This window comes from Phoca vitulina, unplaced genomic scaffold (assembly GCF_004348235.1).
Source record: "Phoca vitulina isolate PV1807 unplaced genomic scaffold, GSC_HSeal_1.0 scaffold4, whole genome shotgun sequence".
In the NCBI taxonomy this organism is placed as follows: domain Eukaryota; kingdom Metazoa; phylum Chordata; class Mammalia; order Carnivora; family Phocidae; genus Phoca; species Phoca vitulina.
The window spans coordinates 12,953,839-12,976,574 of record NW_022589707.1 but is presented as its reverse complement, the minus strand read 5'-3'; the positions used below and the strand labels follow the sequence as shown (position 1 = coordinate 12,976,574).

General features: G+C 42.9%; 1 protein-coding gene across 4 annotated transcripts in view; it reads right to left on the bottom strand.

Moving 5' to 3' along the window:
• Positions 1-1,164, bottom strand: part of CHCHD3 (coiled-coil-helix-coiled-coil-helix domain containing 3) — a 270,756-nt gene extending 269,592 nt beyond the window's left edge. For all 4 annotated transcript variants that reach the window (XM_032401548.1, XM_032401547.1, XM_032401550.1 and 1 more), the window contains exon 1: positions 908-1,164. In XM_032401548.1, coding sequence (XP_032257439.1) covers positions 908-988 — 81 coding nt within the window. In that variant the 5' untranslated portion in view covers positions 989-1,164. The remainder of the gene's footprint in view (positions 1-907) is intronic.
• Between the last annotated feature and the right edge of the window lie 21,572 nt (positions 1,165-22,736).

The following is a 22,736-nucleotide window of genomic DNA, read 5'->3' as shown; positions in this document are numbered from 1 at the left end:
AATATTATAAAACTTTCAGAAGTGAAATTGCTTTATTTACTAGGTTCAAGCATACTTTCAAAAACGAGCGGCTCCAGATTCAGGTGCAGCGAAGAACGTGTTAATGAAGTTAGTGCTGGTGTACTAAAAACCCTAGAGAAAAATCAAGTTTTCAGTTTATGTGTCAAGCACATGTGGGGGACGTGAAACATTTCTCTGCAACGTCTAGTTGAGAACTGACTATATAACTCGCCAGCGGCCTGAAATATGCACACCTCTCTCAGGCCCTGTCAGGCTGGCAGACACTTGTCCTGAAGCAACTGGGCCTAGTCCAAAACTTAGGCGGCAGGCCACAGAGGAGGAAAAGAGGGGGTTATCAAGTGAAAGCGAAGAAGCTAGAAGTCACCCCAGGCAGAAGTCTACGGGGCGTGTGAGTGTGCGGCAATGGGTGGCATCAAAGGGAGAGCACAAAATGACCAAGAGCAGATAAAGGTGTTCTCAAAACGCCAATTCACCTCGAGAGAGGTAACGGGGCCAGTGCAAAACGAGGGTGGGGGCTCCTGAACCCAGGAGGAGTAAGACAAGTCCCATTTCACAGAAGGTAAGACTGGGGTTTCATATAAAGTCCCACAACTAGTGAGCAATACAGTCAAACCCTAGACTGCGAGCCCCTGGAGAGTCTAATTCAACGCGGCATTCCCCCAACCGCCCCAGCACAGTGCTCAGCACTTGGCACACAACCAGGAAATATCTCTGAATGAATGTCCCAAGTCTTGAAACTTCAAGCTTCTTTGCAGAGAACTCGGCTTCGGGCCGGACAACACTGGGGGCCGGGACGGGGGAAACCAGGCTGAGCGGGTCCCCGGAAGGTCGGAGGTTTGGGGTCCGAGTCCGGGTGCTGGCCCTCTGCCCGCCCACTGTCACTCACCCGGATGCCCTTCACCACGGTGATGTTCTCATTCTCGTCCGCCTCGAAGGTGACCCGGCGGGTGCTGGAGGTCCCACCCATGGCTCCTGCTTCTGCCCCCGCAGAGACCTAGCCCGGACGCACGAGCACTTCAGGCCCCACGCGCACACACGCGCGCGGAAGCGCCCGGACCCTTGCCTTGCAAGGCGGGAGCAAGGCCACGACCCCAAGAAGCAAGGAGAACGCGCCGGTCCTCAGCTCCCGCCTCCTCCGGTCACGCGCCACAAGAAAAATGCCTCCGGTTGGTCGGAGATACGAATGACCCGCCTCTACCCGGTAGGGGCGCCCGGATTGGTTGGACCGGACCCGGATGCTATGGCAACAGGGGCTGTTTGACAAGGTTTCCGCAGCCCCTGGGTGTACTGGGAATTGTAGTCTCCTTCAGGCGCAATGGTGGCTGGGACATTCTCTCCTCAGATCCAGAGGACAAGGGGAGCATGGCATTCTGGGAGATGTGGTCTTGACTGTCCGGAAAGTTTCTAACCCGGCGGCTCTCAAAGTTCATTTCTCTAACAAAACATACTTTGAAAATATTGTTCTAGAAACTTAGGTTGGTGACTTAAAATATACAGTGTCTCTCCTAAAAGAACTCATAATGAGGGAGATGCGCTCTCTTAATGAACCATACCTAGATGTCTAACAATAAAAACCTGAGGCAAAATTTAACATTTATTTTAGTCTTAGCCTTAAAAAAAAAATAAAATAAAAAATAAAAAACTTGACCTATGGCCTTACCTCATGAGTTTTGTAAAGTAAAATTTGTGAAGTACAAATTTTAAATATGGTTTTCAAATCTGCATGTATGAAAACAGAAACAAGTTATTTGTACCAAGCAAGCAGATCATTCATTTTCTTGTGTCTCCTTCCACTTAAGTTGCACAAGCTGGTTAGGCCATAACAGGATGAGGCAAAGAAAAGTTAAGTGATTGATAAAAATGGAATAAATTAGTGGAGGAATTAAAACTACATCAGACAAAGTTTAGATAATCTATTTTAGAAAGTTTCTAGTTCAGAATATCACCTCTACAAGACCAGTAAATAATATTTAAGTAATCTACACACACATTTAAAATTATTACTGGGGCACCTGGATGCCTTAGTCATTTAAGCATCTGATTCTTGATCTCAGATCAGGTCTTGATCTCAGGGTTCTGAGTTTGAGCCTGGCCTTGGGCTCTACACACAGCGTGGAGCCTACTTCAAAAAATAAAAAATAAAATTATTATTTGCTAAATACCTGTGACATGTAAGTTTAGTCATGTAACTTTAGTCTTACAGAGGCAGATTTGGAAATTAGGCTAATGATAGTACTTTCCTTGAATCCCTTTCAACATTAAAAACAACCAACCACAACACAGCATAGCATCATCTTAACACATAGGCATTCACAAACTGCAGTAACACTTTTTTAAAGTTTTATTTATTTAAGTAATCTCTACATCCAACATGGGGTTTAAACTCACACCCCCTAGATCAAGGGTTGCATGCTCCTCCAACTGAGCCAGCCAGGCACCCCTTCAATTGTGATAACATTTTTGAGTTTCAATTATGTGCTGATTTATTACTGTAGGAATCTTTAGGTAGGGCCCAGACCATTTCTTTCATCTCTGTGTCCCTGGGGGTCAGTAGCAGAGTAGTGAATTTAGTCCATGTCATCATTTTGTTAGTTTCAATATATATATGTTTCCAAATTGTATTATACTACTTTGCAGTTTTGAGACTGCATGTTACTTTGTACTTATTCTCAAATTGTATAATATGTTTAAACCTTCCTTTTACAAGAAACTAAAAATCGCAGGGATTATGTCTTTCCTTTCTTTGGCACATTCCCTCCATATACACACCCTCCTCACTTATTACTCCAATAAATAGTACATATTGGAGGTTCTACATAAAACGGATGTTCAATAAATTCTTATCAAAATAACTAATTACAAGAGCTTAAGGAGAGAGTAGAGATATGAAGGAACCTCTAGTTATTTTGAATATATTTATGTCCTTAAACTATTAAATGAGTTCTTTCAACAAAATAAAGGTAACAAAGTCTAACTATGAGAGGTAGTGTATTGCCATCACTTTTTATGATATAGAAACATGTAAGTGGGCTTATTAGGCAATATAAAAATGCTTTAGAATTCATAATCCTTTCCAAACAACATTACCAAAAAAAAAAAAAAAAAAAAAACCTTAAACTGAAGAAAAAAAACAGAATCCAGTCCACTCTTACAGAGCAGATACTGGCTAATTAAATGCTGCCTTGAGTTAGATGATCACCAGTAAGCTGTGGCCAGAGAGAAAGGGAGACCACAGGTTCTGGGTAGCTCAAGAAATTTTCTTTGGAAGGGACTCTTGGCCTTGAAATTGATACAGATAGGCCAATATTTTTAGAATAGGCATTTTTTCCAAGAATAAGATGTTTCTTATTTGACAGAGAGAGAGAGAGAGCTCAAGCAGGGGGGAGTGGCAGGAAGAGGGAGAGGGAAAGGGAAAAGCAGGCTCCCTGCTGAGCATGATGAGGTATCAGGAAGGAGAGAGACCTGTTCTTGGTCCCCAACCAGAAACGTGAATGACTCTGTGGTTCATCATAGCCTTTCCCCCAGCATTTCTGAGTAGCATTTCAGCTGCAGAGGAGAGTACTCAGATTCTAGGACCTGTGCTGGAAGAGAAGATAGATATAAAGATCATGTTTTCCGAACTAAAAATTGGAGCACATGCTCTGACTATTATTTGTGTACTTATAGAGACAATTAAATCAGTCCTTGAAATCAGGATCATCCTAGAAAATCTAGGACATATAGTTGCCATAGTTATAGCAAACCAATTAAAATCATCGAAAAGTGCTTCTTCTGTGGGGCAGACAATCAATATAAAAACATTCTGAAAATCTAGCCTAAGACTTATTCAGCAAGCCGGAGCAGGACATCAGCCTTAAGGCTTTCCCAGCCAATTATTGTATGTAGAATCATATAAAAACAATGAAGCCCTAAAACAGTAAGTGTGTGTGTGTGTGCATACAAGAGGGTGCTTATGTGACAAATTTTGAATATAAGAATTTTGGGCAACATACTTGAAGAGATTAGAAACCCAAAACAGCATGAGACAAGTCAGCAATAATTACAAGGCATTCACAAGTCCCATATGACAATATCTCTCTGTGTCTTGGAAAGTATCCGCAGTAACAGCACAAATCCCATGGTGTACCTTTAGTATCCCATCACTGTTCAAGTGAGACTGATGCCTGCACTTCCCATGCATCTAGTAAAATCATGAGGCAGCAGGCTCCCATGTCTCAGGGACCCCTCCATCTATCTTTGACTTCCACTTAATAGTAGCCTTTGCTACTAATTTCTCATTCACAATAAATTGCCTAAGCTGTGATCCATTGTCATCACAGGATGGGTTCTGGTGACCATTCTACTTAACAGACATCACTTAACACCACATAGCTAAATTAAATTTTACACATGGGTTATAACTTGGCAATGCACCAAGAAGATTCCCTGGTACCTCTGGCATAAAGATTATCATAGAGTAAAGCCTCAACAAATGTATAGCAGGTTTCCAAAAAGGCCTTTCTCTGCCATTTCCTAGACATTCTTCTGATATATTTTTTTCATTTTTATGTTTTTTCCCCTGACACCTCATTTCTTTTCTCCTCATCTTATATTCATCAGAATATAGTGGCTGAAATACAACAGAGTGTTGGTATCAGGGCATGGAAGGAGGGATGCCAGAGTCTAGGCGAAAGTCTGTCCAGAGAGTGAGAGGCCCACCCAGCCCAGCTCCTGTCTCCTCCACCCTCAAGCCCTGCAAGAGTTTCAGGGGCCTCGGCTTTCCTATGTGTCTGATTTGGAGTGATCATCTCTGATAAACAGAGCCCAGGTCAGAAGAGGCTCATTTCTCCTCCGATCCTCAAACAGGCACAAACATTCCATCTGTCATCTCTCCTCAATAGCTCCTCTGGCCTTGATGAATTTTCAAACCATTTTTATTTGAAAGCACAGGGACATTCTCCTAACCCTTTTACAATATCTACCTGTCATGGATCTTGAGAGATTTCTGAAATACAGGTTGTTAGCCTCTTTACTTCCAAATAACAAATGCTTGAAATGCATCAAGGTTACATGAGCACTTCTTCAGTGTTGGACAGGCAGAGAAATGCCTGTTTATTGATGCTAATCGTGTAGAAATGCCCCGAAGTATACATTCCACACAACTGGTCCTCACCTAAGTGTGTTGCCCTGTTTGGTTCCACTTTTGCCCCAGCTCAGAAAGGTCCCAAGGAGGGTGCTTTGTGAGCATCTCAACTCCCCTGAAATTCTGTTTTACTCATATATTCCAAACCCCAATGAATCCCAACCCTCACCCTGGAACAAGAATCTGGGCAATACAACTCTTTTATTAAGAATCACAGGACTGCCAAGTGGGGGTGACCTTAACAGCTATTTAATCTTCTCTTTATTTCATAGATGAAGGAGTTGACAACCAGAAAGGCTGTGAGTTGCCCAAGACCACACGGCCTCATTTCATCAGAGCCTGGAGAAATCCCAGATCTCTAACAATTTATTTTTTTATTTTTTGTTTTTATTTTTGTTTTTTAAAAAGATTTTATTCATTTATTTGAGAGAGAGAGAGAGAGAGAGCATGGGGAGGTGCAGCTGAGCAGGGCCTGACACAGGGCTCAATCCCAGGACCCTGGGATCATGACCTGAGCAGAAGGCAGACGTTGAACCAACTGAGCCAACCAGGCGCCCTTGATCTCCAGCAATTTAATCTAGTACTTTACCACTGCATCATGCTGCTCTATCATGAGAAACTGCCCTCATGAGCCATATATGCCAGGGCTCTGAAGCCCGGTCTGAGATACTGCAGTGGCCACTGGACCCGTGGCAAGCACGATTATCAAGCAGAGGTGGGGAAGGACAGTGCACAGCTGTAAGGTGGCAACAGCGCATCCAGCACAGAGGTGGCTCAGGCCTGGCAGGAACCAGTACACCTACCCCATGGGAATATTGGAGGCTTCATCAATTCAGTTGCTAATCATTCACTAACTAATGACCCAGCAATTCCACTCCTGTGAATATGTGCAACAGAAATGAATGCTTACCAAAAGACATCTACAGGAATATTCCCTGCAGCTTTACTCACAAGAGCCCCAAATGTCCGTCAACTTTAGAATGGAGAAAGAAATCGTGGTATATTTACACAATAGAATGCTATACTACTGTGAAAAAGAATAAACTACTGCTACATTCAACAACATGGCTGAATATCATAGACATGATATCAAGCAAAAGAAGCAAGACACAGAAGAATACATACTGCATGAGGCCATTTGGATGGGGTTTGAGAATAGGCAAAACTGCTCTATGGTGGTAGATATCAGAGTAGGTGTTAGCTTTTTGAGTGGGGTTGACTGGGAGGGGGCATGATGGAGCCTTCTGGTATGCTGGAAATGTTTTATAGTGTGCAGAGTGGGTGTCTAAATTTTTAAAAATTCCCCGAGATGGATGCTTACAATTTTTGCACTTGACTCTATGTAAGACATAAGTAAATTTTAGAAAGTCAATTTAAAGAGAGAAAGATGTGTTTGATAGAATCTGTCTTAGGGAATGAGTGAATCCTTTACAGGAAAGCTGGGATCCAAAATACTTCATAATTAACAAGAACATTCTGAATCTATTATAGTCTTCATCAGCGAAACTGAGAAAATCGAAAGATGGAAAAAAGAGGAAGCAGTGAAACAGATATGTCCCGGGCAGTCCCAAACTGAGAAATTTAAAGCAGTGATGTCCTAGAGCGAGATCCCACTGACTCATGAGAGCTATTCCACATTCAGTGGTATCCTAACTCTATATTTCGTGATATCACCTCAGTAGCTTGGATTTGACTGGGGTGGGAATAGTTTCACCTCAATGGAAGGCAAACACTACAAATCAGAGCTCTTTTATTTTTTCCTCAAGCTGGTTGTTAAACATCAGGTTATTGAAATGCACTTAAGGTGCAATCCATATGGGTTGGTGTACTGCATCCAGGATTGTAGAATCAGGTATCTGAGAGTAAGTACATTTACATAAAATGTGTCTGTACTCTGTCTCTTGGTTACTAATCAGGCAGGATCAGATCCTGGCCAATCTTTCTCTCTGTCTACCCGTGGTTACCATCTCACTAAACTTTCCCCCATGTCTAAGGAGTCCAGTCCTTTTCATAACTCTGGGCCCTTCCGCATGCCATTACTTCAATCTAGAAAGACTCTTCAATCATGAAAACTTCCTTAAAACACCAGTTCAAGCATCACCTGCCCAATAAAATCATCCCCAGATCAAAGGGGATCTAAAATCAAAGAATTGCTGAGATGGACATTTATTGGTTCTTCCCTGACATTTGCTTCTCTTCTCTCCTGCCATTAATAATCTGATTTTCTATTCACAAACTCCCTCTTTTCCTTTCTCAGCCATCAGTTTTGAATGAGATTGTCCCCACCCTCAGCTCCTGTGAGAGGTGGGATAAGGTTCCTCAGTGGCTTAAGCCTGTTAGCCGATTCCTGGTGATTCTAGGAGAAAAAAAAAAGTCCTTCTTCTGAGGAAGCTACTGGAATAGACTCCCACAATATGGAAAAGAGGAGATAGCCTTGTTGATCCCAAAAGACAGCTGCCCGGAAATGGAGTTAACCCAGAAAGAACAGAGCCAAGAACTGGAGAGAAAGAGAAATTGAGCCCTGGTCACATCTTTTGGCTCTAAATCAAGTCTTACCTGAAGCCAGAGGTCTTCCTAGACTTTTAAATTAAGTGAGCAAGACTCAGATTTGGAGTCTTGTCTTCTGTAAGTGGCCACAAAAACACACCAACTAATAAATTGCTTCCTCTTCTGTGTATCAAGTTGCATTAATTCCCCCAACTTTTAGGGTGGCACAGAGTTGCTTGGTCTTTTTGATCACTAGGGTAGGAGGTAGGGACTTGATCAGGGACTAGGGGGAATCTCTTGGGGCCCTGACCAGGGACAGAAACTATATATAGTAGATTGGAGCCTGAGGAACTATTTCAATGTATCGTTTCTTGACACCTGTTGACTAGCAGAAAGGAAGAGTCATTTGCTCCCAAGACTAGGTTGTGAGGAAGGACTTTCTCAAGGATAAATGGGTGTCCCAGCTAGAGTCTGCTCTAAGGACTGAAGTTTGCCCTGCTCAGATGTTTCTACCTTTTCCCTCTATTATCCACTGATTCATTTAAGTAAAGGAAGGTTTTACCCTATTATTACCCCATTTTAATGTATTTAAATATATTTAAAGCACCTAGCACAAACAGCATCCACTGAGAGCTCAATAAATGGTGATTTTATGTTATTCTGGTGGGGTTAATTTTACTCTGCCTGATTTGAAATATCTTATTAATTATAATTCTAAGCCCTTAGTATTGTATTTTGTTTGTATATGTTTTAGATATTTAAATTACTTAGATTGACTCTATTTTTAAATTCTTAATTTAGAATTCTTATTTTTAACCTGTTATCTTATTTTCCTTAATCTTCCTTGAGTTTCTTTCACTAATTAAAAATAACATGTGCTTATTGTAGTAAAGTAGATAAACAATGAATTGAAAATTAAATCACCCATAAATAACCATTACCCATAAATAACTAGTGTTAATAAAGAATATATGCACATATTTTTTTTCTCCAAAACCAACAGGATCATACAGTATGCACTGTTCTTTAGCTTGCTGCAGTTTTTCTTAATATATTGAGATTCTTTTTTCCATGTCATTAAATATTATTTTATAACAATGGTTTTAATGATTATCTAGTATTCCTTTTGTAATAAATCTTTATTTATCAAATTTCCTACTATTGGGCCAAAGGGACTTCCCCTCCTAATTTTAAAGATTTATTTGTTTTAGAGAAAGAGGAGTGGGAACGGAGCGGGAAGGGGCAGAGGGAGAGAATCCCAAGCAGACTCCCCACTGTGCACAGAGCCCAAAATGGGGCTCAGTCTTATGACCCATGAGATCATGACCTGAGCCAAAACCAAGACTCGGACACTCAACAGACTGAGCCACCCAGGCATCCCCACACCCCCTGCTAATTTTAAAAACATGATTAACAATGCTTTGATGAAGATTCTTATAGCTAACTCATTGTGCATATTTGTGATTATCTCTCCAGGATAAAACCCTAGCATTGAAGTCACTGGGCCAAAGAGTATTTATACTGAAACAAATAACTGTATGATTCCATTTATGTGAGGTTCCCAGAGGAGTCAAACCCACAGAGACAGGAAGTAGAATGGGGGGTGGGGCTGGAGGGAGGGGAAAATGGTGAGTTAATATTTAATGGGTATAGAGCTTCAGTTTTGCAGGATGAGAAGAGTTCTGGAGATGGATGGGGGTGATGGTTGTATGACGATATGAATGTATTTAATTACAGTCACTGAACTGTACACTTAAAAAATGATTAAGATGGTAAAGTTTCCATGTATTTTACCACAATAAAAAAATTGAAAGAAAAAGATGTATATTTTCAAAGTTCTTGTGTGTCTTGTCAACCTCTGTATCTAAAACAATTCATAGTTCCACCTGTCATGAAGTAGGTGTCATAAAGAGGTTGTTTTCTGTATCCTTGACTACACTGAATAGCATCATTTTTTCAAGACATTACCAACTTGATAAATAAAAAATCAATAGCTCACGGCTTTAATTTACATTTATTTTATTACTAGTGAGGTTGAACATTTTTGCATATGCATCTTGTCATTTGGATTTCTTCATATGCGAATTCGCGTCCTTAGTCCATTTTCCAATTGGTACACCCATCATTTCTAAAATAGTATTTTAACTAATTATCATTTTTAACTTAATACTATTGATCTCTGCTGGTTAATTATCAATCTTTAAAAAGCATAATTAATTATAATTTTGCCTTATAATGTTAATCATGATTTTGTTTTATACTATTAATTATGATTTTTACTTTAAATTGTTTTATATCTATTTTTAATTGTCCATCTCTCAAATGTGTTCCCAATTTTTTATAATTGCTCTTATCTCATTTGAGTCTTTCTCAATTCTTTCTTCAAACCATTTTTGCCTTATAGAATCCTGTTTTTTATCCCCTCCTCATTTCTTTTGAAAATCATTTTCTCTGCTTTCAATTATCTTTTGAATAATTACAAAACTAATAGGAAGAGAAGCAGGGACAGTGGTGGCTCTGGGTGGGGAGAGTCCCTGATGTTCAAGGCTGTTTGGAAGTTCTCTTTCCCCGACGCCCTGAGGTCACTCTTCTCCTGGACTTCTTTCCAAGGCTGGTTTCCTCCAGTGGGGACACATGGAGCAATCCTGACCGCAGAGACAGCCTGCATGTACTTCCATAGGAATGTTATTACCTCTAGCCACTCTGCACGCAGACCTTGCATAAGAGGGTAGGAGTTCGTATATGGGATTCCTGACACATTACAGCCGCTAGATTTGGGGCAGCCTGTGCCAACCACAACCCACGAGGAAGGCAAGGAAGGTAGGCAGGAGATCTCACCCAAGGAAGGCCCCACCACAAACTACCCTTCTCCTGAGTGTGGTGAGAAACCAGGGGGCACCCGTCTGTACCACAGCACCCCTCTCCTCCCTTGTACCTGAAGGGGGGAATTGTGTCCCAATCAACTTTCTATTCACCCCATCTGGAGTCCCTCGACTTTGATGTATGTCTGTTAAATGATTAATTAATGTGAACCCAGCACATTCTCGTTTATAAAGTACCTGCATCATAATGCAGTGGGGTCCGAATTCTTAGGTTCTAAACCCAGTTTTGTGGTCAGTAAAGCGATATCTAGAATGGGACCTAGACCTAACTTTTTTTTTGAGATTTTATTTATTTATTTGAGAGAGAGAGAAAGCACAAGCAGGGGGAGAGGCAGAGGGAGAGAGAGAAGCAGACTCCCTGCTGAGCAGGAAGCCTGATGCGGGGCTCAGTCCCAGGACCCTGGGATCATGACCTGAGCCAAAGGCAGATGCTTAACCAACTGAGCCACCCAGGCGCCCCTAGACCTAATTTTTAATTTCTCTAATTTTTTGTTTTCTCATCTCTAGAAAGGAGTAACTCCTACCGAATCTAACTTATATGAGTAACATAAAAATAGCCTCATAGGTTATTATGAAGATATCAGGAGAATTTTTTAATTATTTAAATTTAAACGTGGTTTGGAAACGTTTAAGAGAATAAAGAATGGCTAAGGTAGCCTCACTTTAGCCCAATAAAATACACGTGTGGCTCGTTCACTTGGCTGCTACCTTTTCCTTTTTCTCCACCTCCATCCCGGGCAGATGAGGCTACTGTGGAGGCGAAAGCACAGAGGACGGCGCCGGGGTAGCTGCAGGACTTCAGGGTATCAGGGTGTCCGGGACTGCAGAGCCTAGTGACAAGGGAGACAGGGAAATTCAACACGTTTCTGTAGACAAAGAATTGGCTCCACTTCATTGTCTTTCAGTAGATGCCAGTTGCTTTGGTCAGGGCTCTCCAGGGAAACGGAAATAGTAGGAGATTTGAAGGACAGAAGAAGATGATGATGATAGACAGACAGATAGATAGATAGACATTGATAGATGATTGATAGATAGATGATTCACAGGTATAGATATTTCAAGGAATTGGCTTATGTGGAGGCCGGCAAACACGAAATCTGTAGAGTGGACCAGCAAGCTGGAAACCCTGGGGCAGAAGCTGATGCTTTGGTCTTGAGCAGAATTTCTTCTTCCTCAGGGAAACCTCAGTTTTACGATTAAGGCCTTTCAACCGATTGGTTGAAATGATCACCCACATCACGTAGGATAATATCCTTTATTTAGTCAACTGATTTTAGATGTTGACCACATCTACAGAAATGCCTCCAAAGCAACATCTCCACTAGTCTGCAATTGAATAACTGGCCAGCTTAGAGGCTAATCATGTTGACACAGAAAACTGACCCTCACACCAGTATCTGTTAGATCTGCTTTACATTTCTGGCACTGGACCGTCTCTCTCGGGGAGACCCTGACCAGGGCGGGACTCATCCGCACAGTGCAATGGGATTGATTTCTGTTAACGAGTATCAAGTCTCACACACAAACGCTAGGACCAGTGACAGTCTGTGGACTAAAGCGGATGCTGTGCAAAGCATTTTTGCTGATTAAAATTGTGGGGTATGGGGAGAAAGAGAAAACAACTGGGCAGGTGGGCATCCTGGCTCTGCCTTGGAGAATGCCCGGGGAAGCGCCTTTGCTCCGAGGGTGGGCAAGCAGGATGTGTACCTCCTGGGAGGGAGAGCTGGCCTGGAGGAAGGGCAGCGTCTTAAAAGAGAACACCTTGATGCCTGACACGCACACCCTCATCCATGGTAAATTACTGAGTGCATGCATCTGCATGCACTAAGAAAAAACTGGGGGCCAGGAGGGCCACTGAGAAGCAAGCAAAGGAAAAGATGCAAAAGGCTTCTTGAGCAGCCTAGTCATGTGAGGCTGAGCTCTCCTGCACGGAGCATTAGCTCTGTTCTCAGGGCCCAGAATGTAGGCTGCTTGAAGCCCTGCATCCCCAAGGCACCGTTCACCGGGGCAGCGTGACAGGAGGGAACAGAGACAGCAACCTCCTGTGCCCTCACCCCACCCTCACCCTGAGTCCCAGGGAGCCGTTTCCTCCGGCTCAAGCCCCGCATCATCAACCGCCAATGGACTGTTGAAGCCCTCTTTGACTTCCCAGAATAGGAGATTTCCTGGATGGGAAAACAATCCTCCAGATACCCCTTCCCAAGTTACATGCTGTAAACTGAATCCCAAGCATGGAAAATACAAGCCCTGCCAGCCCACAAATCACTTTTAATGATCCCTGAAAGAAACCATCAGTAAACCTCAGGCAGCAATCTGGAAGTCTGAAGGTACAGCTACAAAAACACAAGGTAAGGAAGGTGACATATAAAGGCTCATTTCACTTGGGCAGCATCTCTGTTTCTTTCGTTCACGGATCATTGTGTTTGCCTTTTTGTCTGCTGAAAGGTAGAGATGTGTCTTACCTAAACACATTAGGAATTTATAGTTAATCTGGAGCTGTGATGAACCTTATCCATCTCATATTGGTACCCTCTTCATGACTCTACTGTCTCTGTGTTCTGAGGGAGTGATTCAATTATAAACAAAATCCCTGCCAGAAATGCTAGCCTTCCACCAGAATGTGAAATGGTTAACATAGCCATGAGTGGCAGAAGGAAGAACCCTTGTCAGCTTCCCCCCTCCTCCTTCAGGTCATTTCTTCTGTTCCACCTTCCCCAGGCTTTCAGAGCTAGCATGGGGTACTCACACTCAGGCCTCACCCTCTGTCAGCCCTAGTCACCAGCCCCTCTCAGGCTGAAGTGGGTTCCAGTGCGGCAGCTCATCTGCCTGGGAGGGGGCCGTGTGCCACAGCCCCGACTTTGTATTATGACTAGCACAGATTGAATTGTCCAAAAATAGCCACAGTGATGTTTCCAATATTTCTAGTCCCAAGTGCTCTTTTTCCGGAGCTTTGCCATTCCCTGTAAAGAAGTAGGGTCTATACTCCTCCCCTTGAACCTGGTTGGGACTTTGCAACAGCCTCCATGAGTAGAATGAGGCAGAAGAAACTCTCTAGGTCATCCAGAGCAATATAGCTTCTGCTTGGCTCTCTCTTTCTCAAGATGCCAACCCATGCAACCCAGCCACCAAGCTGAGAGGAAGCCCAGGTCACATGGAGAGGCCATGCGTACCAGCTAAGGTCCCCACTTCCGGCTAGCATCACCGCCAGACATGTGAGTGAGCGGGTGAGTGAGGCTTCAGATGATCCCCGCTTACGCTGAGGAATGGGCTTTGCAGATGGGCTGGCTTCCCAGGTCATGGGGACATTCTCTTCTCTTACCAGGTCCCCAGGGGTTCCTCCTATCCAGCACCAGATGTCTCAAGTAGCTCACCCTTCAGTAGCTGCTGGTATAATACCAGAGAGCCATCTGGTAAACTGGGGGGGGGGGGGGGGGTATCACTCTAGGAGTTCTGATCAAAACAAAACTTCTTAGAGGGACAGAAGTTTGAAATTATTATCTAATCTTTCGATTCTAACCTAGGATTTGGTGGTCTATCTATATTTAACAAAATGAATTAAAATATAGTCTCTTAGCTGCTGGTACCAAATTTATTCGGAGGGGAAAACCTCTTCTGTTGGAAAAACTTCACCCCATGATACAAGCAAGAACATTGGCTGATGTCAAGGCTTCACAGAAGGCTGAAAACACATTTGGTGTAAAACAAGGACAGATATTTTTTGCTCCCTAATGGAGAGGGGAGAAGGAAATGAAAGGAGAGAGATGTGGGTTGGGACCTGGGTGAAGAAAGAGTGTAGTCAGGGTTGGAGGAAAGCCCCATGTCTTATGGTGTGCCCCTTCTCTGTGAATTATACAGCTTCCGAAAAGTCCCCCCAAACCAACAACGAAACACTACGTTGCTGCGGAAAGTGATGATGATGCTGGAGTTTGCATGGGGGCTGAGGTGGGGCAGAGAAAGCCAACATGGTGGACACCAGAGCCAGAGAGAGAGGTCAGTGTTAGCCTGGAGGAAATGGCAGCAGGGGACTGGGGACCCCCTGAGGTGATAAAGTTGGGAATTCAGAGCAAACTTGCTTAGGCCTGGGGGCTGTGCAAGCTCCAGCTGAACTCTAGCTTGCATAGGATTTCAGGCAAAAAATACAAAGAACAAAGTGAAAAATCCTATTTTGGTATATATCTTAGGGATAAAAAGTAAACTTTTCTCCAAGAAAGAATAGGATCAAAATAAATATGTTCTCTTGCCACTTCTTTTCCGGACCAATAAGACAATGTTAATAACAATACAATATCTTTCTACGTATTTGTTCCTCTTTACCAGGAATAGTTGAAACACTGTCATGGTTTATGAAGAATTCTAAAAGGATCCACCTAATTTTTTGAAGAGGATTATTTTTGGATAATGACATAAATATTCCCATGTGCCACATATTAAGCTTCTGGTCAGTCACAACCCAGCAACCTCCCTAGAAAGTCCTATGCAATTTGCACTTAGAGTTATCGTTTTTTGTGGACAAATTTTCATATACTTGTTCATCTGTGTCATCAGAAGTATAAAAAGAATTAGAAAATAGCAGTGCTTTCCCCAACTCAAGAAGCTTTGTAAAAAGCACAGATATCAATAAATACATATGTAAATATATAATTATATATAATGTAAATGTTTAGAAAAACAGAAACCAATGTCTAGAATAATAGACTTATCAAGTTGGTTATTTTTGAGGAGGAGAGTGGAATGAGAGATAATGAATGGGGGACTAGTTTTTCGCTGTATATACTCTAATATTATTTGAAAAGAATAGAAACATATTTTATGATTTCTAGAAGTCTAAAACAAACCAACCAACTAGTAAATAAGCAAGAGATTTCCTTTTTGACTTCAAGGTGAAAAGATAAAAGGGCATGTCCTGCCATGCCCCTGGTCTGTTTCTGGGATGCTTGGACCCTTTGTAGATTTGGGAGAAAGAGACAGTGATGTGTAGGTCCCTTGGGCTTCCTTCCCTTTCCCAAGCAGGGGTAGGTCTTGTTGTCAAGCATCTGGACACTTGTGGCCCATGGGGTCCTGGATTATTGATGAATATCAAATCTAAGCAGGACTAGCAGCCTTCTAAGATTTCTAAGAAAGCACAATATCCAAATGATATTTCTCTCATTTGAACATGTGGATGAAACTTATTTCCTTTTATTTTTAAGAAAAACTTTTGGGATGCCTGGATGGCTCAGTCAGTTAAGCATCTGCCTTTGGCTCAGGTCTTGATCCCAGGGTCCTGGGATAGAGTCCCCCATCGGGCTCCCTGCTCAGCGGGGAGCCTGCTTCTCCCTCTGCCTACCACTCCCCCTTCTTGTGCTCTCTCTCTCTCTCTCACAAATAAATAAAAAAATTTTTTAAAAAAAGAATAAAACTTTTAAACCATACTATCATCAGTAAGTATCTATCCTCAGTTGTATATCCAAAAATTGGGATATATTCCTATAGAATTACTGACAAGTACCAGGTTTCTCTGATAGCTACAGGCTTGATTTGGAGAGACAGCTGGCCAGGGGTAGGAGCGCTGGAGACCTTGAAGGAGAACAGAGATTGGACTTAAGGTTTGGCCCCAGTAACAACATAAGTCAATAACTATAAGGAGCTACTACTAACATGGTGGACAAAAGATGGCATCAGAATGGGGCGCATGGGTGGCTCAGTCGCTAAGCGTCTGCCTTCGGCTCAGGTCATGATCCCAGGGTCCTGGGATCGAGCCCCGCATCGGGCTCCCTGCTTCTCCCTCTCCCACTCCCCTTGCTTGTGTTCCCTCTCCCGCTGTCTCTCTCTCTGTCAAATAAATAAATAAAATCTTTTAAAAAATAAAAAAAAAAAGAATATAATGCATATAATGTTTACTAAATAAACAAAGGCAAGGCCCCCGATTTCTTGTTTATTCGCTGCCATAACACCAAACTCCCTCTTGTCCCAGAATGTTTTCTTAGTCCAGTGAACTGAAGACAGCATGGAAGACAGTCTTGTAAGTTCAAAAGTGCTGTCTTTTACCTCTGATGTGCTTTGGCCACTCTGCAGGACACTCAGGTCATTGTCCCTGAGGGTGCAAATTGTGCAGAAACCAAGCTCCCGGGTGGGGCAGAAGGGACAGCATCAGAAATAAAAAGTTGACCAGAAGCTCTCTTTTCACACCAGCTGGAATTTATCCAAAGAGAATTCAGACAGCAAAAGTGTGTGAAGCTGAGTGAGAAATGACAAACCCACACAGAACGCAAACAAAGCCCACTTTGCTCTGGAAGAGCCAGCAGAAGTTCATGGCTGAGGGAAAGGAGGCAACTGCCTACTCACGCGTCCATCTGGCATTGGCCTCTGGCCTCACAGCGGGGAGCCCACCTCTGTAGGACCTCGGCAGGGTGACCCTGGGGGAACAGGTAGCATTTTCCTTGTGAACGTGTCTTTGATTTGACACTACTCTGAGACAGAGCTATTCTGTAATAGCTTTAACACGGCTATACACAAAATTTTGTGAGGCTGGCTAGCAGATGGTTTGAAATCCTCAAGTGATACTTTAAACATACTTTTCAAAGAAACACATTTTTAAGTCCCCTCAATCCTTTCATTGCTTTCATCCTTTGAAACACGAGGTAGGGGTTTCCTGATCAAATAGTACATTCTCTTTAAAAATACCTATGGCGTGTTAAGCATTTCTTGGTCTCTTTCCTCAAAGTGAACGTATTATGAAGAATAACATTGCAATTGCTTTGCTAATTTCTTTATCTGTCCTTACAAAGGCTTAGCTCTCCAAAGCAGTCTTAAAATTGAAGTGCCCAGTACTACTGGTGCCAAAGAGAGACTTCTACCCTTGGTGGCTTTCTGGTTGGGGTGGCAGTTCAACGCATTGGTGTGCACCAGAATCACCTGGGATGCTTCTTAAACATGTATGAATAAATACCTGGCCCCATCCACAGATATTGTGATTCACATTAGGTTTGGGTGGGACCCCCCACATCTGCCTTTTTAATACATTTCCCTGGTGATTGTGATGCAGGTAGTCAGAGGCCCAGAGGTTTAAATCTCCTTGGTGGGCTTCCCACCTTTCTCAGCTAGAAACTGTCATCTCACATTTTTTGGCATTTCCCTGTCATTTTGATTTTCAATATTAACTATTGCCCCCATGTGCAATTTTCAAGACTTTATTAAGACTCAATTTTTACTCTTTCCTATATGTCCCGTAAGGTCCAGACTTGAGATTGAGGTAAGTTTGGAGGTGCAAGATTTCCAGCTCAATGCTTAAAGTCTAAATCAGAATCTAATTTTGATACAAGAGATAACGTTCCTTTGCTAAAAGCAGCTCAGGGATTCTGAGCTGAGAAATATTCATGTGAATGGGAAAAATATAATCCATTGTGGAAGAGGTGAACTGTGTGTTTTCTGAAATGACATCCTCTATTTCATGAAAGCCTCTGGGCTCCTCCAAACTCTTGTGAATAACCAGGTTGGCAGAGCGCAAGACTTGAAGACTGAAAAGGTCATAACATCCTGATTCAAGACCTCATAGCTACGGAATTTATCATCTTACCACTGGGTCAAGAAAATTTTTCCTTCTCTTCTGACCTCGCACAAGCCCTCTCTTCTCCCTAGACTTCCTGTGCTTAGAGCAGAATTGAGGTGAACTAAGTGGAGTCACAAATATCATTTCACATCGGCCCCTGGGCTTCTTAAAGATGGCAGCTAAGGTTAGGACAGTTGATAATTACTCCCGAGCGAGAGTGAAGAGAGCAGATGAAGGGGTGGGATCTCCTCCTCTCTGAGAATTAAGGGTCCGGCCACCAGGAGAAAGAGAAAAGCTAGGAAAATGGGTGGTCCTGGATGGCTGCTGGGTCTTTGCCCACCTAACATCCCTTTTTCTCCTTCTGCTTGTAGAACTCTTCTGGGGAAGACCATTTCCCTGTGGTTGGGACAGGCTGCCACCGCCTCTCCCCACAGAGTCCTCTGCCCCTGGCCCTGCCTCTCCCCACCTCAGGCCTGCCGTGATTGGTTCAAGGATACGACTCAGGAGGCTAATCAGCAACCTCTCTGGTACGTTTCTGCCAGAATTGTAGGAAACCTCTTTGCACGGGGATTGCTAAACCAGCGGGATGGGAGCCTTGGGCTGTGGGATGTCAGCATCATCATCACATCCAAAGAGCCTGTCTGAGAGAGGGAGAGATAAATGGAGCTCCGGATGCAGCCAAGTCTGATTTTTAAGAGTTAATAAAATCCTTCCCTGCCTTGTTTTCCCTTAGGTTAGTTAGGAGTCGCTTTCTGTCACTTGCAACCCACAGAACCCTGACTACTAGAGATTGTGTATTTATCCTTGAGATCTATGGCATGCTAGTGTAAACGCTGTCGAGGCCCCACCCAGCTAGCGTGCCCATCCCCCAGTTGCCGTAAGGGCTAAGCTAATGACTTATGCCTATGCCCTCCGTTGACAAAACATCTTCACCCTTAGGTGCCTGGGAAGTCACAGCCCACCCAGGGGTCAGCCACTGATGCAGTCCTGCCTCAAGGTGGGACAACTCTCTAGAACTTATGACTCAAAGCTTTCCGTGGATCCACCAAGGTGAGACTTTAGCTAAGGCCACTTCCTTGCGGGTCTCCTTCCTCCTCCCTGTCCTGATGTTCTTGCTTCATCACAGAGCTTTCCTGAGGAGCCCAACAAGTCCCAGGCACCTGAGTCCCTATCAGCCTCTGCTTTTAGGGAACACAACCTAAGATGGACAGTGGTTTGCTTTTAATTAGTTTATATTATAATCAAAGAAATACATGACATGGTTAAAAGAGAAAAAGGTATGAAAAGGCTTTTACTGGTAAACAGCAGTCTCCTGCCTGACCCTTCTCCACCCCAGTCAAGAAAGTAGTCACTCTCCATTCTCCTAATTCTCTTAGTATTTGTCTCAACATTTTAAGTATCATGCATATCCTATTTCCATTCTAAATATTATCTATTGACTTCCCACAGTGATAGAGGAGAAGTCACTCATTTACACTACCTCTGCTCTCCCACACTCCCTGACACTTACATTATAGTACATCAGAACTTTTGGCTAAATCAATAGTTATTTTTTTATATTATTTGTGACTATGATGACCTACGCCCATATATCATCAAATTTAAGATGTCATCGATTGTAAGACACGCTCTTATTTTATATACTACTAAGAAGAAAGAGTGTTGACAATTAAGCATGACATACCATCAATTATAGGTGCATCCCAGCTTCAGAAATAACATGCAGTGAAAAAAATGTTTTGTCAATCCACCTCCCCTAGCACCCTAGAGTATCAGATCCGTACAAGCACTTGGTCTGTTTTGTTCACTGCTGCAAGCACACTAGTAGGGGCCCAAGGAAGAACTGTTGAATGAATATGCAAATAGTACCAGGAATGGCACACATCACTTTCATTCATATCTCATCAGACAGAATAAATCCCTTGGCCCTGCCCCCCTGCGAGGGGGCTGTGAAGCCCTCCAGGAGCCTGGAAGGAGAACAGAAGCTGATATTGACAAGCACTGGTAATGTCTATCACGACTACCTACTGAACATCTCCATCACTATGGCCACGCTCATGTCACATTCAACAAGTCTGAAACTGAGCATGTCTTCTCCCACCCCACCCTGCCCTATGGGAGCCTGAACTGTGTATGGTGTTCTCTCAGAGAATGATACCACTGTCTATCCAGTTCCCCAGCCCAGAATCTGGTAGCCATCCTTGTCCTTTCTCTCTAAATACAACTGGTCATAAAGACTTCTGATTCTGTTACCTTAAAAATATTTTGATTTGGTTTTCCTTCTCCCATCCCTAGTACTTAGTTTCTACCTTTCTTTCTGGTTTCTCTCCTGAAGCATTAAGAGGCTTCTTTTAAAAAGAGAATAGAGTGGTGGTTACCAGGGCTGGAGCGGGGGAGCAGGGCGTGGCGGGGGGGGAGGATGGGGAGATGTTAGAGTACAAACTTCCAGTTAAAAGACGAATACGTTCTGAGGATTTAATGTACAGCATGGTGATTAGAGTTAATAATACTGTATTATATACTTCAACTTTGCTAAGAGAATAAATCTTACATGTTCTCACCACAAAAAAGAAATGGTAATAATGTTACATGATGGAGGTATATATTACACTTGTGCAATATACAAGTGTATGGGGTCAGCAAGTGGTACACTCAAACTTATACAATGTGATATGTGAATTACACCTCAATGAAGCTGGGAGGGGGGAGGCTTCTTTTTATCCCTCCAAGCTTCATGTTCCAGCCCACTCTCTACACAGCTGCCAGAGGTAACCCTCTAAAATTCACGTAGTGAAATGTCACAACAGTCCTTGCAAGACTCCACTGCCCTTAGGCTACGGTTCAAGCTCCTTGGGGTTGTGGAGTTGTCAGGTTCTGCTGCCATTCGGTCTGTAAGTTAAGAGAATATCCTCCTCTACTCTGAACCCTCCAGAAGCTCCCACTTCATGAAGAGTTAAGAGTCAATATCCTTCCAGGATCTCATAGGATCCAACAGAGTCTTCCCCCTGCCCACCCCCATCTCTCTGCCTTCGCCTACTCCTCTGCTCTGCTCCGCCTGCCCCACCCACGCCGGCCTCCTCACCACCTCTCAAATACCACCTGCGCTGGACCCTCTACCTAGAGCACTACTTCCCCAGCTATTTGCATGAGTAACTCCCTCATTTCCTTCGAGTCTTTTCTCAAAAAAAATCACCTTCTCAACTCTCCACACCCCATCCTCCCCTCAATCCTGATCCAACAGAGCCTGCTTTCATTTTTGTCTTCCTCATACTTACCACTTTTGGGTGTACAATTATTTATTTTTACTAATTATTTATTCTCTATCTCCTCCCTGCTAGAATATAAACTCCATGAAGGTAGGGAATGTTTGTCCATTTTGTTCACTGATGTTTCCCAAAGCACCTAAAGAGGACATAGCACATTGTAGGTACTAAGTGAATACATGAAAGATGGAATGAATGAATCTCTGTTGTATTACCTTGCAAAGAATATTGTAATTATTTATTGATTTATCTGCTGCTTGCATTAAAATGTGGATTATTTTATTTCTATAACCCCAGCATGATGCCTGACACCTACAAGTTCAATAAATATTTGGCAAATATATAATGTAGGATAAACCTCTCACTCTATCAGTAAGGACACTGAGACCCACAGAGCTCACTCCATGTCACACAGTGAGTAAATGGTGGGACCAAAGCTAGAATCCAGATCTTCTGTGTCTGTGGGCTGAATCTCTCCACTATACAGCTCAACCGTACTGAAAATATTTTATAGATCTTGTCTTCCAACTATGTTGTAGATTTCCCGAGACAGGGGCAAGGTACCAACCTGCTTTGAAGCTCAGGTAGTCCCTGATACAGGGCTAGGTAGACACAATACTTATTCAATAAATATTTGTGGTTTGAGTGCTCAATAAAAATATTATTATTGTTAGCGTTGTTTCCACTGTTAACGACAGGAAGGATAATAACCTCCCAGCAGTCTGCTTTAAATAGGTTCAAGACACTGAAATACAATTTTAACAGTGTCTTCCATCAGCTTGCTCCCCGGAGAGATGAAATGAGTTCATAATGAGATTCCTGCAATGAGTCAAAAAGCAGAGGGAATGAGTACAGGGCTTTGCTGCTGTAGACACAGATGCTTCCCTGGCATTTGGGAGCTCCGTTTTTCTCCACTACTCAGAGCTAGCCCCGGGCTCTGGGGAGATAGCCAGTGGTGTCACCCACCCCAATGCCGACAACATGTTTTCTTTTCTGGGCATCCCCCTTAAGTCTAGTTCAGCTGTGGTAAAGGACTGGCAGACAACGGATTGTCTGCTCAGAATAAATGCAATGTGCTACCAGCCTATGTAATGCATAGGTGCCTCTGAATCCCACACGAAATACCAAATTGATTAATTGCCAGCAACTACAACAGCTTATTTTCTCAGTAAGAGATTGGTGCAAAGACTCTTATTTCAAGCTTCTGTTGTTAATATGTTTGACTTGCTTGGTTTTAAAGTACAGGTTAATACCATCTGCTGTTTTTAAGCCTTGGTGGTGAAAGCCTTAGTTCCTAGATTCTGGGCCAGGGGTGGCCAAACAAATAATTGAATGAGTAGGGGTAAATTTCCTTATTTCCCTTTATGCAAATAGAAGAGAAAATAAGAAAAAGTAGCCTGAATTGGAAGGGCTCTTGATATGCTGTTCTCTGT